The sequence below is a fragment of the Pseudorca crassidens genome, chromosome 8 (genome assembly GCF_039906515.1).
Source record: "Pseudorca crassidens isolate mPseCra1 chromosome 8, mPseCra1.hap1, whole genome shotgun sequence".
In the NCBI taxonomy this organism is placed as follows: Eukaryota; Metazoa; Chordata; class Mammalia; order Artiodactyla; family Delphinidae; genus Pseudorca; species Pseudorca crassidens.
This window is the reverse complement of record NC_090303.1, coordinates 83,989,041-84,007,463: the sequence shown is the minus strand read 5'-3', so window position 1 is coordinate 84,007,463 and position 18,423 is coordinate 83,989,041. Positions and strand designations below refer to the sequence as shown.

Below are 18,423 nucleotides of genomic sequence, written 5' to 3'. Positions count from 1 at the left end.
CACCTGCCTTCCCCAGGTCCCCTCCCTGATCACCTTCCGGGTCTCTCAGGGTCAGCTCCTTGGTCGCATGTCCCACCCCTTCACTCACCGCTATCTTGACTACACCCGTCTGCCGTTCTGAACGCTTTTCGGTTCCACACGTGGGCCTCCTCGCTGGCCTCAACCTTCACACAACCTGTTCCCTCTTCAGGAGCATTCTTCGTTTGGGAACACCTGCTCGTCTTCAAATGTTGCCTCAGCATCACCTCCTTTGGAAAGCTTACCTTGACTTCCCTTGCTAGGTCGGGTTCCCAGCCTCTGAGACTCGTCCTCGCTGGTTTTCACTTAGGATTTTAATGTCTGATTCCCACTGGAATCAGCTTACTCAGGGACCACTCCTGTCTTTTTGTCTTCTATTTTCTATAGTAATTTTTAATTAAAATATTTTTAAACGAAGGAAATTTACATCAGTTGATTAAATTTTAGGTAGAAACTAAAATACATAAGTTCTAAAAAACACTATTTGCACTTTAAAGTTTAGAGCCTGTATTTTTTAACAAATACAGCCATATTAGTTAGTTGATGAATCAGAACTTTGACCTTCCCCTCCCCTCTCCATCTCTGCAGGAATACCGAGGTTGGTCTTTACCCCTGATCTGTAATCATGACTCTTCATGTGTTGTCTGTTTTTCTTCTCTCCTGCATCTCTCTCCCTCTCCCCCACTCTTGCATAGCCCTAATATAAAAGGGAATATAATTATATGTATTTTATTATTTGTATCTGCTGAATCTTTCACTATTTTATATTTTTAAAATTTAAAGTGTGGATGCAGAAAATGAGGATAGATTGTTTTTTATTTCTTTCTTTAAATGTGAAACTCCTATTTACTTGAAAATGGTTGCCCCCAAAATACGAACCTTTTTCATCGGAGGTCAGTTGTGCTTAATAGAAAGTATTCTATGTTGGACTAGAAAATATATCTGGAGCAATAGTCAAGAGGAGGCTTCTTTTATTGTTAGATGCACCACACACAGCTTAAGGGAGCGTGAGACTAGGATTCTGCACTCTGCCTCCCCACGATCCCGTGTCCTCAGGTGAGGCCTCCCCCCTTAGGGTCTCTGATCTTTGTCAAGAACCATTCGGGGGCTGTGTGTAGAAGAAGGGGCACTGCCCTTGAGCTTGCATCCAACTCTGCTGCATTCAAGCTCAGCGACCTTAGGCAGGTCCTGTGACTCTCCTTCCCTGTGGTACAAGGGAGGTGATGTTATCGAGATCGCAACATTGCGTGGTGCTCCAAGGATAGGGGCTATGCAGGGGCTCCACTCGGCTTGGCTCCTGCCTTCCCCAGACCAGGGGAACCTGAACCGAGAACCACTCTGGGCCATAGACATGGCATAAGGAGGCAGGGGTGAGGACAGAGAGCACCACTCAGGTCCTTCCAAAATCGAAGGGTCCCCTTGCTTCTGGATGCTGTCTTATGGTGAAGTACAAGCAGAGGGGAAGTGAGACTACGCTGGTGACCCCCATGGGATCCCTCCCGGCTCCCCGCAGTGGGGCCGGGGTACACGGGGAACGAGGAGACTCGGCCTCCACAGCCCCAGGAGCCTCAGCAGAGACGTGTATCCAGGCCTCTTATTCCCAGTGGTGAGACGGCCCCTGCCCCGACTTCCCCTGGCCGGGGCATCAGACTGAGGGTGTGGTGAGAGGCCTGATTCCTGTAGAAGCCACCACGCGTGTGCATCTGTGTATGGGGATGGGGCAGCCACATCACCAAAGGGAACCGAAAGAAGCTCAGGGTGACTGGTGGGGAGAGAAGGTGGAGATCCAGCAGGCAGCTGGACAAGACCCCCTCCCAACTCTGGACCTGCCCCCCTCAGCACAGACCTGGGCAGATGACAGCTGGCTTTGCCCCCAGTACCTCCCATCCAGGAGACCCATCCCCTCAGTCTGGGCTGTCGGGCTTCCCCAGGCTGGCCTGGTCCTCAGATGTCCTTCTGTTTCTAGGAACTTGCTGGCGAGACACTGGGCTCTGGACTCCAACAGGGCTGAGTCACACCCTGGCTCTACCACTCGGGAATTGTGTGACTTTGAGCAAACCTCGGACTCTCTTGGAAGCCCCATTTCCTGCCTGTAAGGTGAGAATGATAACATCACGGTCACAGTTGGACTGTGAGGCCTAAATTTAACAAATGCTCAGTGAGCACCTCCTATGTACCAGGAGAAAGCGGCAAACCAAAGTCTACTTTGTCTAAACACCCTGCCTTCCTGGAGCTCCCATTCTATGGAGTGAGCTAGACAATAAATGCTTCAGTAACAAAACTGGGGGGGCGGGGCGCTTCGTGGGTTGTTGCACAGTCAGAGCAGAGGCGCCACACGATCTGACTTCGGGTTTTACACGGCCACTCCGGCTCCTGCCTGTAAAGCACATGATATGACACGCGAAAGTGGCAGCTTCACTGCTGCCGATGCCCAGGACGCCACAGCTGGGGCTTCCTTCCCCTTTCTTACTAAATGCTGCCTCCTCAGAGCATTCTGAGGTGTGAGCTGGAAGTCCCCCGCTTGGCCAGCACTGTCACGCAGACGCCTCTAGACCTCATATCCCACCCCACCCCCTTCCAAATCTGCACTCTATCTCTTCAAATGGCCTGTGTCCCAGGAAGCTACACAGCCACACTTGTCCATCCCAGGTCCTGGCTCTGTGCTCCCTCAACCCTGTTGAGAACAAATGCTACTTCCCCTTTCCTTCGTGGTCAGCCCCTCTCCTCTCCCTAATCCTCTGCAATCTGGCTCCCGCCCCCTTTCCCACGGATTCTGCTCTGGACCTTGGACCCAGAGCTCCAGCCGTCCCTGAGACCCTCAGGTACGCCTCAGAAACTCCAGTCTCTGCATGTCTTCTTTACTTAAACTCTCAGATCCTGCGGTTTCACTGTTGCCTGGGTTTCTCACCATCCACTGTAAATAAATGCCCTGGGATTTCGCTCCTAGCTCATGCCTTAGCATCCTCCTGCACCCCGCGCTGCCCCGCCCCTGCCCTGCCTCTCAGTGCAGTCGTCATTGGTCCTTCTGCTGATTCTTCCCCCACTTGTATCTTCCACCACGACACCAGGATGCCTCTTGCCCAGATCGTCATCTCCCCACTCTGCCCCCGCAACTACCCTTGGTCTGATTCAGACACTCCTAAAATCTACTTAGCTCAGTGTTTTGCTCAAACCACTTCCCTCCCCAGTACTGGGCTTTATCAAGGAAGGGGCTGGGGCCAGAGCCTCCATCCTTCCTGCCTATCTGGAGGACTCACTTGAGAGCATGCAGCACTTGGACAAGGAGGAAAAGGAAGAGGAGGAAGTCCAACCTGGAAACCACAGTCTTCCAGGGCTCCTGCAATGGGAATGACTGAGCCCCTGCTTTGTGGGGACAGAGGCCACCCCAGTCCTGCAAAAACCAGCTGTGGACTTCAGTGTCCTCTCTTGTCCCAAACAGACTTGGTTGAAGCCCAGAGTCCATAGGTGCCCCCACCGGGGAGAGGATCCCATCCAGATGCACGAGGACCACCCGTCATTGATGTGGGATGCAGGGGGTCCCATGGCTTATCAGCCCAATTCATCTCAAGCCCCTGCAACTTAGAACCAGGGCTCGGGATCCCCCCAGGGCAGGACTGTTGTGCCTCTAAGGTGGGAAACGAGGAGAGACTCAGTTGTGTCCAGGATGGCAGGGTCAGCCCAATGGCATGGGGGGGGGCTCTTCTCAGCTCACATCTGGACTTCAGGATGGTGGAAAGATGACAGAACCACCCTGGATGGGAGGGGACTCTGGGGATGGCTCTGGGAGTCCAGAGGAGGCACTCTCTGGCCTGGAGTGAGGTGTGAGGTTATGGGAGGGGGCAGGGGGCATGATATTCGTCCCACATGGCCTCTCAACACTTCACCATGGGAGGGGGATGTCCCAGCTGCCCCTCTCTGGCCTCCTAAGGGGTGGGCTGGCTGGGGGTTGTGGCCTGAGGACATCACGTATGTGGTAGAGGTAGGAGAAGGAGCTCTTGGGGGCCAGGAGCCAACAGAGCTGTGGGAACAGGTGTTTGGTTCTTGCCAGCCAGGTACCCCTGGGCCAGGGCTACCGCCCTGTAAGAGTCAGACCTGGGGGCCCGAGATGGGGCTCCCCCAGGCTGCTCTGCTGCTTCTGTGGCCTCTGATGCTGGGCGCAGAAAGTCAAGAAAGCAGAGAGCCCTGAGGGCTGAAGGACCCCGGGGGGCTCCTAGAGTAAGACCACTCTGCTCTCTTGGGTCCTCCTAGAGAAGGAGGGTGTCAGGACTTGCTAGAGGGGAGTCCAGTGGGAGTTCTGACCAGGCCAGTGTCCTGGAATCTCTGTGTTTCACAGTTTTTCAAGTCAGGAGCCAGCTGGAGCTCTGATGCCCACCCAGGCCCCCTGTGCCAGGCCGACTGGGGCCATAAGGGTGCTGGTGGGCATGCAGGACCCAAGAGTCCCCACCGATCTGTGCCAGTCTGAGGACCAGTCTTCCCGATTTCTTTCAGACTATTCTCCTCCCTTTCTCCTGGAGCAGCACTTCCAAAGCTGCAGGGAGGCTGACGTGACCTGACAGCTTGTCCAGGGGCCATCACCGGTGGTGGAGGTTGGGGTGAGATGGGAAGAAGAAAGGGACACCTGCTCAGGTAGGAAAGAACTTATGGGGGCTTCCTCGTCACCCCCCGACTCACTTCAAAAGCTGTGCTTTGCAGTAGCAGGTCACGGGAGTGCCTGAGAGGACTGGGCAAGAGGGTGGTGAGCCCAGGGATCCTGGGTCCACCTGGAACTCGGCCGTCTAGAGAGCAAGTGTGCTCAATCCTGCGTCCTCCTGCAGTTCAGGGACCATGGGGGTCAGGAAAGAGAGTAGGCCATGGGCCTCTTGCAGAGGGACAGCCCATCCCAAGCTATGGAGAAGAGCCAGGAGAAGCACCGCCAGACTGGTGAAGGCCCTGTTGGAACGGGGCGTGGTGTTCTGGAGAGGGCAGGCCACAGGCTGGGCTGGCTGGAGGCGCAAATACAACCAGATGATATTGATGAGCCCCTAAGACATGCAGGATCCCGCTGAGCACTTTTCATACATTATTGCATTTAACTGTCGCAACCAGCCACCGTGACGTGGGCATCATTCGTACATATCCCTGTTTACAAAGAAGCGAGCTGAGTTACTTCCTAACCTTGCAAACTTGAGTGAGTTATCATCTTACTTCTTTGTACTCTTAGCATTATCTCTGGTGCTCCTTGGCTTGAAGAAGCATCACCCTGATCTCTGTCTTCATCTTCACACATTGCTGTCCTCGTGTGCACGTCACTGTGTCCAAATTCCCTTTTTTCATAAGGACATCAGTCATACTGGATTAGGGCCCACCTAATGACCTCATCTTAACTAATTACATCTGCAAAGACCCTATTTCTAAATAAGGTCACATTCAGAGGTACTGGGGTTAGTACTTTAACACATGAATCTGGGGGAGGGGGGGACACAATTCAACCCATGACAGAATTTATCATGTAACCTACTCTCCACCAAACACTAGAGTCACATTTGATTCTCCCATCAACTGTACAAGGTAGGGATATGTGTTATCTTCATTTTATAGATGAAAACACTGAAGTTCAGAAAGGTTGGGCAATTTACCCAAAGGCACACAGCAATTAGTAAAATAAGGCACTGGGATTTGAACCTGACCATGAGTGATATTTGATCACTTTAGAGTCAGACAGACCTGGGTTCATGTCCCAGCTGTGTGACCTTGTGTAAGGCATTCGGCCTCTCTGAGTCTCAGTATCCTTGTTTACACAAGGGGTTAACACTGTACTGTCAGCAGTGAAGAACTGCTGCTCAGCAGTGGCGGGGGTGGGGTGAGGTCTAGCCCAGTGCCTGGCACACAGTAGAAGAAGTGATTTTAATTTAAACATAGCAGTAGCCCCCACCACCACCAGAGCACATCCTGGGTGGCAGCCTCACTATGGCCAGCTGTCCTCACTGAGTCCCTGGGGCAGGTAGAGCCAGGGAAGCATGCAGATCCCACACTCTCCAGCCCAGAGCTCCCTGGGGCTATCCCCCCACCTCCAGCTTCCCACCTGACATGCTCTCCACTGGGAGAGGAGAGGGAGCTGGCTGCTAGGGGCCTTATTCCTCATGCTCAGGCCCCGGGATGTTGTCTGTATAGAAAATGTGGCCCGTGTACGAGTCAGGGAATGATCGTGGCCCCTGAGAGAGGCTGCCCGCTCCCCAGCTGTCTCCCTCTCAGGAACAGGCCCAGGAGAAAGCATAGGGTCAGAGAACAGAGCTGGGTGGGTGGATGTGGGACTGCGGGGAGGGGCTGACCACAAAGCGGCAGCATGAAGTGATGGCAAGTGTTCTGCATCTTGATTTGATTGTGGTGATAGTCACACAACTCTCTGCATTTGCCAAAATTCACAGCTGTACACTAAAAAGAGTGAATTTCATTGTATGTGAATTAAAAATAAATAAAAATTTTAAACAATAAATGCTGGAGAGGGTGTGGAGAAAAGGGAATCCTCTTGCACTGTTGGTGGGAATGTAAATTTATACAGCCACTATGGAGAACAGTATGGAGGGTCCTTAAAAAACTAAAAATAGAACTACCATATGACCCAGCAATCCCACTCTTGGGCATATACCCTGAGAAAACCATAATTCAAAAAGAGTCATGTACCACAATGTTCATTACAGCTCTATTTATAACAGCCAGGACATGGAAGCAACCTAAGTGTCCATCGACAGATGAATGGATAAAATGTGGCACATATATACAATGGAGTATTACTCAGCCATAAAAAGAAATGAAATTGAGTTATTTCTAGTGAGGTGAATGGACCTAGAGTCTGTCATACATATTGAAGTAAGTCAGAAAGAGAAAAACAAATACCATATGCTAACACATATGTATGGAATCTAAAAAAAAAGTTCTGAAGAACCTAGGGTAAGGACAGAAATAAAGACACAGATGTAGAGAATGGACTTGAGGACACGGGGAGGGGGAAGGGTAAACTGGGACAAAGTGAGATAGTCACGTGGACATGTATACATTACCAAATGTAAAATAGCTAGTGGGAAGCAGCCGCATAGCACAGGGAGATCAGCTCCTGCTTTGTGACCACCTAGAGGGGTGGGACAGGGAGTGTGGGAGGGAGATGCAAGAGGGAGGAGATATGGGGATATATGTATATGTATAGCTGATTCACTCTGTTATAAAGCAGAAACTAACACACCATTGTAAGCAATTATACTCCAATAAAGATGTTTAAAAAAAATAAATTAAATAAATAAATTAATAAAAATTTTAAAAGCCATTCAGAAGATCCAAATTCTAAATGTCAAGACATTTTAGGAATGACTTAACAAATTTATTTAGCTTGTAGTTTCCTTTTAATGCAAGCAAAAGACTGATATAATATAAATATGCCTTAAAGATCTCTAAGTAAGTTTTAAATAAAAATTCTAAATAATTTAAAAAAGAAAAGCAAAAGAGCGGGTTCATCACAGAGAGACAGGGGTGGCACCTGGCCCCTACCCTCTCCGTTTCTCCCTCCCTCCAGCCTGGATCTTCTGGGCTCTTCCCCTGGTCGTCCTGCTATACCTCTGCTGACCTCCTCCCACTCGCAGGAGGCTGAGTATTGTCTCTGGGGTTTGATGACTTCTATCAGGCTCCCTGACTGCCCCAGGGACACAGAAAAAGGAGCTACCCTCAGTGTGGGTGGCTCTAGGTAAGAGGCATGTGAGGCAAGGTTGTGGCAGGACACAGGTGGAGCTAAACGGAGGCAAGTTTAGAACATTTGCAGAGATGTGAACAGGATTACGAAAGCCACTGTGAAACTTCCAGGCACCCAAGGCCTAGCATCAGCAGGGAACTGTCACCACCCACAGAGTGGCTGTCCTCCAGGACCTGCGGCTGTGCAAGATTGGGGGCTCTATGGCTTCCACTCTCCCACCCTCCTATTTCTTGCCAGTACCTCCCCTTAGCCAAATCCACCCAGAATCCAGAGATCAAGGGAGCCTGTGTCATGCAGGTCCAGTTCAGCCGCTTTGAGGCATGAAGTAGGGCAGAAAAAAAGCAGAGGGTGGTGGGGACAGGGGGCAAGAGGAGAGAAAGCAGAGCCACTGGGAAGGGAGGACTCTCATGGGGAAATTAGGAGCATACCCTGGGCCCATGGTTACCTCAGGCTTCTACCCAGGGACAGCCAGGCGTCCCAGCTATTCCAGGTGGGAGTTCCTAGATGAATGAATGAATGAATGATAAATTTGAAAATGGATGAGTGACAGAAGGAATGGGAATGGGCCTGTTCCTACTGGCACTAAGAAGGAGGTCGATCCTTTTTCCCAGGATCCCCACCCTTGCAGGCCTTTAAGGACTATTTCCAGAATACCCACTTTGGGGCCCTCACAGGACCCTGAGCAAGAGAAGCAGAGGCCATGGGCTGGGCAGGACAGGGCAAGGTGGGCCATCAGGTACTGGGGAGCCTGCAGGTCCTGTAGGATGAAAGGCTTTGCTCCTCCTCCCTCACACTGGAAACCTACTCCCGGGCTGCCTCCCGTTCTGCCCCACCCCGCTCCCCAGGCCCCGCCTTCTCCAGCTGGGCCACTCAGGGACATAGGCTGGGTTCACAGGGCTCAGTCAGGCGTTGGTGCTGCAGGGGAGGGGAGGCACAGCAGGGTGGAAACCAAGGGACGTGTCACCCTGATTCGTACAGTGTGCGCGTCTGCAGAGCAGCAGCCAGGATCCCCAGAGCGGGCCTCCTGGTGGGAGGAGCAGAGCCTGGCCTCGGACCCGTGCGTGCTCTCAGAGTACCCTGGGAGGTAAGGCAGGTGGTAGCTGATGGGGAAAAGGAGGGTAGCCACCATTCCCACTGAGACCTGCCCCGACAACTTGTTGGTCCCTGGGGGCTGAGGGGAATTGTGGACCAGCTCCGGGGTCTACACCGAGAGGTATTCCAGGTGCAGGATGAAGCAGCAGGGGCAATTACCAGGGGAGCCTGACCACAGGACCACCAATAAGCCACGCCCAGACCTTAGAACACGCGTTTTCCTGGATCTGGACATCTGTCCTAACTCATAAAATCTGAGGTGACCCTGAGGACTGTGCAGCCCCACAAAGCTCCGTCAAAGCTGCAGCCTCGGGGCCTCCCTGGTGGCGCAGTGGTTGGGAGTCCGCCTGCCGATGCAGGGGACACGGGTTCGTGCCCCGGTCTGGGAAGATCCCACATGCCGCGGAGCGGCTGGGCCCGTGAGCCATGGCCGCTGAGCCTGCGCGTCTGGAGCCTGTGCTCCGCAACGGGAGGGGCCACAACAGTGAGAGGCCCATGTACCGCAAAAAAAAAAAAAAAAAAAAAGCTGCAGCCTCTCTATCACTGGGGCTGCCACCCTGTGGCCATCTCAGTGCCTCAGGCCTCCCTCCTGTGCCCCATCGTCCAAGGCCATCCTTCTTCAGGTAACTTTCCTGGCCACACGCTCTGCCCAGGACCTTTCCTGGGGACAACTTACCCGGATGGGACAGGAAGACAGTATAGTAAACTGTCCAGAGGTAAGCCCTAGAGTAGCGACTAAGAAAATAGAAAAAAAAATACAGTTAAAAAAAAACTCATTAAAGGAATAATAAAAATGTTATACTAGAAAATATTCACTTAATGCAAAATAAAGCAGTCTAGGCAAAATAGAGGAACAAAAAGGAAATGATATATTTAGAAAGCAAGTAAAATGGCAAATGCAAATACAACTATATTAGTAACGTGAATGGATTAAAACAAGATCCAACAAGATACTGTCTATAAGAGACATACTTTAGATTTTTTAAAAAAATATTTATTTATGTATTTTTATTCGGTGGCTGCATCACGTCTTAGTTGCGGTGCGTGGGCTTCTCTCTAGTTTTGCAGCGCGGGCTTAGTTGCCCCACGGCATGTGGGATCTCAGTTCCCTGACCAGGGATCAAACTGGCATCCCCTGCATTGCAAGACGAATGCTTAACCACTGGACCACCAGGGAAGTCCCACAGACATACTTTAGATTTACAGATACAAAAAGATTTAAACTAAAAGAATAGAAAAAAGTTTTATCATGCAAACAGCAACCATAAGAAAACTGGAGGGCTATACTGTCATCAGACAAAATAGGTTTTAAAACAAAAAAAGTAACTCAAGATAAAGAGGGACATTTTATAATGATAAAAGTGCAATGCATCAGAAAGGTGACAATTGTAAACATAAGTCCACCTAACAACAGATCCATACCTCATTCCGTATACAAAAGGCAACTCAAAATGGGTCAAAGATCTTATATGTAAGAGCTAACACTGTAAAACTCTTATAAGAAAACACAGGGTTAAATTTTTCTAAACATAGACTAGGCAATGATTCCTTAAATATGTTGCCGAAAGTACAAGCAACAACAACGACGAAAAAAACAGATTGGACTTTATCAAAACTAAAAACTTTTGTGCTGCAAAAAAAAAAAAAACCATAAAAATTAAAATAACCCACAGTATGGGAAAAAATATTGACTAGTCATATACCTGATAAGTGACTTGAATCTAGAATATATAAAGAACACTTACAACAAAATAATAAAAAGACAAATAACTCAATTTTTTAAATGGGCAAAGGACTTGAAAAGACATTTCTCCAGAGAAGACACATAAATGACTAATAAGCTTGTGTAAAGATTTTCAACATCATGAGTCATTAGGGAAATGCAAATCAAACCACAATGAAATACCACTAGGATGGCTGTAATCAAAAAAATCAGATAATAATAAGTGTTATCAAGGAAGCAGAGAAATTGGAACCCTCATATGTTGCTGGTGGGAATGTGAAGTGGTACAGCCACTTTGGAAAACAATTTGACAGTTCTTCAAAAGGTTAAAGGTAGAACTACCCTATGATGCAGCAAGTCCACTTCCAGTAATATACCCGAGAGAAATTACAGCGTATGTCCTCACAAACACTTGCCCATGAATCTTCACAGCAGCATTATTCATAATAGCCAAAAAGTGGAAACAACCCAAATTCTATCAGCTGATGAATGGATAAAGTATGGTACATACTTCGGTACATACACATTACTTGGCAACAAGGAATGAAGCATGGATACATGGTAAAACATGGATAAACCTTGAAAACATTATGCCAAGTGAAAAGCCAGACACAAAGGCTTACTTATATGAAATGTGGATGGGTGGTCGCCTAGGGCTGGGGTACGGATGGTGGTGGGAAAGAGGGGGTGAAGGCTGCAGGGTATGGGGTTTATTTTGGGATGATAAAATGTTTTAAAATTGATTGCAGTGATGATTGCACAACTCTATGAATATACTAAACTATTAAGTTATACTCTTTAAACAGGTGAATTTATGGTATGTGAATTATATCTCAATAAAGCTGTTACCAAAAAAAAAAGCCAAACATATAGGAATTTGAGGTCACTACTCTGTGCCAGGACATCTGGTGCCTCATTATGGCCCCAGCTGTGGTTTTGACCCACTGGCCTCTACTCCCTTGCCATCTGACCCCCTCTCTTCATACTACCTGGAAGGAACAGCTGCCACTTCCCCTCCCTCAGCCCCTGTCTAAGATCTTGCTTGTCTCACAACTGTGGAGTGGGGCTATGGTGCTGAGTGAGATCAGGTCCTTGACCAGAGGCCCCATGGCAAGTCTTGGCCCAAACTCCTGCAAGACTGTCTCTTCTGTCTCTAGGGGGCCTCATTCACATCATAGCCAATGTGGCTCTATTACGAAACTTTCCCAGCCAATGGAAGGGAGTATTCTGTCTTGAGAAGCTGCACTTTTCACTAATTTGCACAAAGTTGCCTTACAGTCTGAATATGCGCTGTTCTATACAGTAGCTACTAGCTACATAGGGCTATTTCTATTAAAGTGAATTAGAATTAAATAAAAAGTAAAAATTCAGGGGAGTTCCCTGGCAGTCCAGTGGTTAGGACTCTGCGCTTTCACTGCTGAGGGCGCGGGTTCAATCCCTGGTCGGGGAACTAAGATCCTGCAAGCCCCGTGGCACGGCCAAAAAATAAAAAAAAATAAAAATTCAGATCCTCAAGTGCACTAGCCATATTACAGGGGCTCAGTAGCCTCATGGGGCCATCGTATTGGACAGTGCAGATATAGACATTTCCATCATCGCAGACAGTTCTGTTGGACTGTGCTGCTCAGAACCACTGGAAGAGGCTTTGTGGGATCTTGAGAGCAGGACCGTGAGGGATGGGAAGAAGCGAAATGGGTGGGAAGAAGAGGAAATTGCAGGCAGGAAGCCACACATATCTCCTCCCCTCTTGGCCCCACCCTCTTAGCTTCTCCAAGCCCTAATGGGATCCCCAGGGAGCGGTCTTTGAGAAAAAAGATAGTCAGAAAAGAGACTGGGGAAACCCCAGGTTCTCCAGTGGGCCCAAGGTTGATTGGCAAGCTTCCCTCCAGGCTGGAGAGCCTCGTGGCTTGGAGGTCCCTGTGTGGCGCCTGGAAACGTTCTGCCAATACCCCCCTCCAGGTCCTGGCTCTGCTGCGAGGTTCAGATATGCACTCTGATTGCCCTGGTCTTTCTTTGCCAAAAACGAAAACAGAAAAATGCACAAACCCTCCTAAGATCCCAGCAGGTTCCATCTGACAAGGAAGTACTGCGTTCCGACTGTGATATTAACCTGTGAGTGGTGTTGGTCTAGTGTGTGAGCTGACACTGGTACTTGAGTAGGCATGCTGCAGCTTGGCACAGTCCCTGGAACACAGTGAGGTGGACCCCTGAAGGCCTTTTAAGGGGCAAAGGAAGTCCTTCCTGGAAGGGGGCTGGCGGCCTAGTTATTCTGAATTGTGGGGAGAGGTGGCCAGCTGTGGGGTACAGCTGTGGAATTAGAATCTCAGATCGGGGCTTCCCTGGTGGCACAGTGGTTGAGAGTCCGCCTGCCAATGCAGGGGACGCAGGTTCATGCCCCGGTCCAGGCGGATCCCACATGCTGCGGAGCAGCTGGGCCCGTGAGCCATGGCCGCTGAGCCTGCGCGTCCGGAGCCTGTTGCTCCACAACGGGAGGGGACACAACAGTGAGAGGCCCGCGTACCACAAAAAAAAAAAAGAATATCTGATCTGTGATAAACAGCACATCCCCGCCCCCTGTCCCCCTGCTGCAGTTGCTCAGCTGGTCAGGTCAGCCGGGGTAACCTTCTCCTGGGGTGGACATGATGTTGTGAGCAGGGAGAGAGGGTCCTAGGGGAGTAGGGAGCTGGAGACAGGAGCCACTGAGGGAGGTGACTTGGGGGCAAGTTGGTGACTTGCAGGGGCAGATGGGTATGGGGGTTGGGATGCTGCACAGCCTGTTCCCAAATACCACGTCCAAACGACATCACGTGGTGCACACACGCTTGCACGCGGTTGTGTGGGCCACGTGAAGGGTGTGGAAGGACAGACCTTGTTACCATTGGTTACACCGGATGCGAGTGATGGGCAAGGAAGGGCTGGAGCAGGTGTAATGATGGGCTTTGCCTTTATTCCTTTGTGGTAGCTTATTTCATTTGTTACAACTGGTGTGACTTGAAAGGTCAAAATTTAAGTACAAAATTTAATCATTTACTAACCCCTTCTCTCCCTCCCTCTTTACAGCAAACTTTTGCTTCCAGCCACCAAAGGCAGAGGGAAAACCAAGCTGCTGCTATTGACAGTACAACCTGAAGGAGGTAAGGAACAGAAAGTAACTATGTTGGGATCATCTGTGTACCAGGTGCTGCACATGCGTCAAGCACACATCACATGCTTGTTGCCTTAATAGACTCTCCCAGCCTACCGTAGCGGTTATTACTTCCTTTTCCAGATGAAAGATTTTGGCTTAGGGAGGTAGAGTAACTTAGTAGAATATGTGGTAAGGTTAGCATATCAGCTAAGGGCCCAGGAGAAAAGAGAATTCCCCTCAAAAGGGTTTAGCTAAAGAGAACTTAAAGGAGGGACCATTTACCGATTTGTAGACACGGTATTAGAGAATCACCAGGGAGCTTCCCTGGTGGTGGTCCCCCAGTGCAGGGGACACGGGTTCGAGCCCTGGTCCGGGAAGATCCCACATGCCGCGGAGCAACTAAGCCCATGTGCCACAACTACTGAGCCTGTGCTCTAGAGCCCGCGAGCCACACCTACTGAGCCCGCGTACCACAACTACTGAAGCCCGCGTGCCACAACTACTGAAGCCCGCGTGCCACAACTACTGAAGGCCACGCGCCTAGAGCCCATGCTCCACAAGAGAAGCCACCACAATGAGAAGCCCGCACACTGCAACAAAGAGTAGCCCCCGCTCACCGCAGCTAGAGAAAAGCCTGTGCGCAGCAACAAAGACCCAACGCAGCCAAAAAAAAACCCAAAGAGCAGCAGCCAACCCACAGCTGCAGCCAGTTTAAAAAAAAAAAAGAGAGAATCACCAGGGAACTAACAATAGTAGGGAGCCATTGCCACTCCCTGGGCTGAGCGGATAAGGGGAAGGACTAGTGGTACCATGGGAGCTGTGCTGAGCAGAAGGAGGCCAAGAAGAAATACCCCAACCGCTCTCCTCCCCTGCCCTTCAGGCCCCGCCTGCACCTCTCATTGGCTGACCCAACAGGAAGCCAGAGGGCACGAAAGCCAGAGCGATGCCGTCTGTAGGGGGTGGAGAGGGAGAATGAATGGAAGAGGTAGAAAGGGAGATCAACCAGCACAGACAGTCAGTGGTGGAGCAGGATTTGAACTCAGGACTCACTGACTCTAAACCCTGGAGCCCTTGTGCTGCCCTACGGAGCCACGCACGCTACTGTGCCCACACACCCGGCTGGGTCCCAAACACCACTCCATTCATGGGGACATCCTGTCAAATAAGGACTCAAGCCTGGGCCTGAGATATTCCTTCTTTCTCTAGCCAGAATGTTCCTGTTCTAAAGAAAGTACTGGATTTTGGTGAGGATGGTGGCATCTGGTTCCACTAGCCCAGCAGAGAAAAGTGAGCCCTTTATTCCAAGCCTGACGTTTGAGTGCACCTGCGGTCGTGTGCTCATGCCCCTCCCTCTGCCAGGATCCCCATTCCCCTTCCCTTGGTCTGGCCCGGGCATTCTGGCCGTCGCTATTCCTGATTCATTCATCCCTATATTCCTGTATCTGGCTCAATACCTGGCAGCAAAGAGGCTCACACGGATCAGTCACGGTGGAAACTCAGCTGCTCTCCAAATAACACCCTTTCCTCTGGGCTCTGGGATTTTATTTCACAGAGCGAGTTTTCCAGACGCTTCTGTACCTTCTGTTGCAGATAAAGAATGTTAGTATTGCCTTTTCAGGTTGGGCCTCAGCAGGAGATGATGATGATGTCAATAAAAATAATAATATATTTTGGGTGTTTAAAAGGTGCCAGGCACTGTAAAAAGATTTTTATACTCATTGTCTCATTCGTCAGACACCACTTATGCAAATTCTCTCAGCTGCACCTTATTCCAGTTCTCCACAGTCTGCAAGCAGCTCTGCACAGGTGCATCCCAGTGGCGTCTTGCCTCAGGCCCTGGCTATAAATCTCTCCTGTTTGGCTTTGGAATTTCCCTGTTGCACCCTCGGTAGCCCACTTGAGCACTCATTAACACCTAACTGGGAGCAGCTAATGCCCTCCGGTGCTACCCTAGACCAGCGGGGCACTGATGTCAATGGATAAGTGCTTCCACGTTCTAGCTGAGCTGCTTTCGTACAGATGGTCCTGTGGCATTGGACACACACATGCCCACAGCCGTGACCAGCTACTCCATAAGGCAGTCTTGTATTGGCTTTTCATCCTTCCCTGTTTTGCTCTCCCGCCCCTCATTTCTGCTCCCTGGGATCATATTCCAAAACTTGCATGTAAGCCTTTGTCTCGACAATCCTCATAACAATCAGGACGGAGGTACTATTATTATCCCCACTTCACAGGGGAGGAACCTGAGGCTTAGCAAAGTTTAGTAACCTGCCAAAATCATACAGGGGGTAAGGGCAGGGCCACTGAAACGTTTAGGAAGGAAGGAGAGGGTGTGAAATGCTCCTCTCAGGAGAGGGAGATTGGATTTACCAGGGAATGGTAATAGAATTTCTGGCAGTCTTGTGTGTGTGTTGAGGCTTGTGGCCATGAATTTGAAGCAAATCCGGTCACCCAAGGGCTGGGATGTTCTCCAGCGATACTCAGGTGCTCCGACAGAGGCACTGTGGGAGGGCAAGGGTGAGGGGTTGGGCAGAGCAGTAAGCAGCTGGGAGCCAGGGTGACCAGGGGTGTCAGGGGGCTTGGGCTCCTGGTGATGATAAAGCGTGTGGGCCCTGGGACCCCAAGGACCTGGCATTGAATCCAGGCTCTGTGGTTTACTCCGAGCATGACTCTGAACAGCTCACCTGACTCCTCAGATTCCTCATCTGTAAAATGGGAATAAAGGCACCCTCGCCCGCATGGCTGGGGGGACAGTTAGAGATCCCGTAAGAGAAGTAATAAGAGCTAACGCCTACGTGCCCAGCCCCGTGCTGAGTGCACTTTCCAGCGTTAAAGCGGGTGCTGTTAGAGCCACAGGTCACAGAGAAGAGAAATTAGCCACTGTAAGTTGAATGACTTGCCTGAGGCCACAGAGCAGAAAGCAGGAGACTCAGGATTTGACCTGGTAGCCCTCACCAGAGTCTGCTCTCAGCCTCTCCTCCACCCAGCCTCCCAGGAGACCTGCCTTCTAACAGGCACCATCTTCCTTAACCCTGGTGGGAACAGAGCTGCCACTTCCTAGCTCCTTTTCCAGCAGCCGGCTGGCCCTGGCTTTCCTCTGCTCCTGTGAGCCTAGCTCCAGGCCAACTGAGGCCAGGTCTCAGCACTGGCTCACATTCTCCCCGTCCCCTGCCGCCAACTGCTCAGGGCCTATTAGGGGCCCACACTTCTGAGGAGAGACACTGCTTTCCCTTAAGGTGCTTGGAGAGTGGGCTCCAGGGGCCTTTAGCCCTGACGTGGGCTGGGGGGTGGGAGCAGGGAGCAGGGTGGCTCTGATTTGCTGGCCTTTGTGGGGAGGGAGACTGCTCCGGCGGGCTTCACGGCTCCACCCTCCATGTCCCTTTGCCTGTGAGCTTGGGGCCCATCCCCACCTCCCCTGCTTCCAGCTGCACTGAGGAGTTTCCCAGCCTGGTGGCCCACGTGACCAGCTTCTCTCACTTCCTCCCTTTGGCCCCCTCCGCCTGCTGAGCCCAAGGCCCAGCCCTGCCCCCGGCCCGGACTCACCCCCCTACACACACACACAGGCCAAGCCTGAGCCCAAGAGCTGGAAAATGGGCTGGAGAAGAAAGGCCTTGGCATTTGGGGCCAAGCCTGGGGCTGCCGGGGTAGATAGGGATGGTGAGTAGAGTCCAGGAAAGAAATGTAGAGGTGGAGAGAGGAGACCGGGAGCGCCCTTGACTTCGGAGACCTGGAGCAGCACCTCTTTTTGTTTGTTTGTTTTATTTTGTGTGTGTTTTTCTTTTAAACCCATTTATTTATTTATTTTTTGCGGTACGCGGACCTCTCGCTGTTGTGGCCCCTCCCGTTGCGGAGCACAGGCTCCGGACGCGCAGGCTCAGCGGCCATGGCTCACGGGCCCAGCCACTCCGCGGCATGTGGGATCTTCCCAGACCGGGGCACGAACCCGCGTCCCCTGCGTCGGCAGGCGGACTCTCAACCACTGCGCCACCAGGGAAGCCCCGCACCTCTTGTTTTTATTTATTTACTGAGCACTTAGTCTGTGCCGACCACTACCCTACCCTAAATTCTTTATCTATCTAGTCTCTCTTTTTTTTTTTTTTTTTCTGGCTGTGTTGGGTCTTCGTTTCTGTGCGAGGGCTGTCTCTAGTTGTGGCAAGCGGGGGCCACTCTTCATCGCGGTGCGCGGGCCTCTAACTATCGCGGCCTCTCTTGTTGCGGAGCGCAGGCTCAGTAGTTGTGGCTCACGGGCACAGTTGCTCCGCGGCATGTGGGATCTTCCCAGACCAGGGCTCGAACCCGCGTCCCCTGCATCAGCAGGCAGACTCTCAACCACTGCGCCACCAGGGAAGCCCTATCTAGTCTCTCTTAATCCTCACTGTAAGTTTATAAAGTAGCTGTTATGATCCCCAGTTTACAAACAGGGAAACTGAGGCAACTAGAAGTTAGAGGCCTAGTGGAATTGGCCGAGCAGGGATTTGAACCCAGCTCAGTTTGCTTCTCCTGTAAACAGGTGAGGAAGGGAACCCCAGGGTGGTGAAGTAACCCGAGGGGCTAGGAGACCAGCTGTCCCAGAGCCCAAGGGTGATGAGTTTGTGGGCTTTTTAGAGCCTGCTCTTGGATCACATGCAGGAGAAGTCGCCCCCAACCCCTCCCCGCTTCCTGCTCTCCGGGGGGCTCCCCTGCACCTCTGAGCCAGGTCTGGGGTCAGGATGGGGCTGGGCCCCGGGGTCGGGTCGAGGTGCCCAT

At 51.2% G+C, this 18,423-nt stretch overlaps 1 protein-coding gene across 4 annotated transcripts in view; it reads left to right on the top strand.

Moving 5' to 3' along the window:
• Window positions 1–18,423, top strand: part of KCP (kielin cysteine rich BMP regulator) — a 44,081-nt gene that overhangs the window by 542 nt on the left and 25,116 nt on the right. For all 4 annotated transcript variants that reach the window (XM_067746949.1, XM_067746950.1, XM_067746948.1 and 1 more), the window contains exons 2-4: window positions 1,985–2,115; window positions 4,507–4,644; window positions 13,611–13,684. In XM_067746949.1, the coding sequence (XP_067603050.1) occupies window positions 4,616–4,644; window positions 13,611–13,684 (103 nt within the window). In that variant the 5' untranslated portion in view covers window positions 1,985–2,115; window positions 4,507–4,615. The remainder of the gene's footprint in view (window positions 1–1,984; window positions 2,116–4,506; window positions 4,645–13,610; window positions 13,685–18,423) is intronic.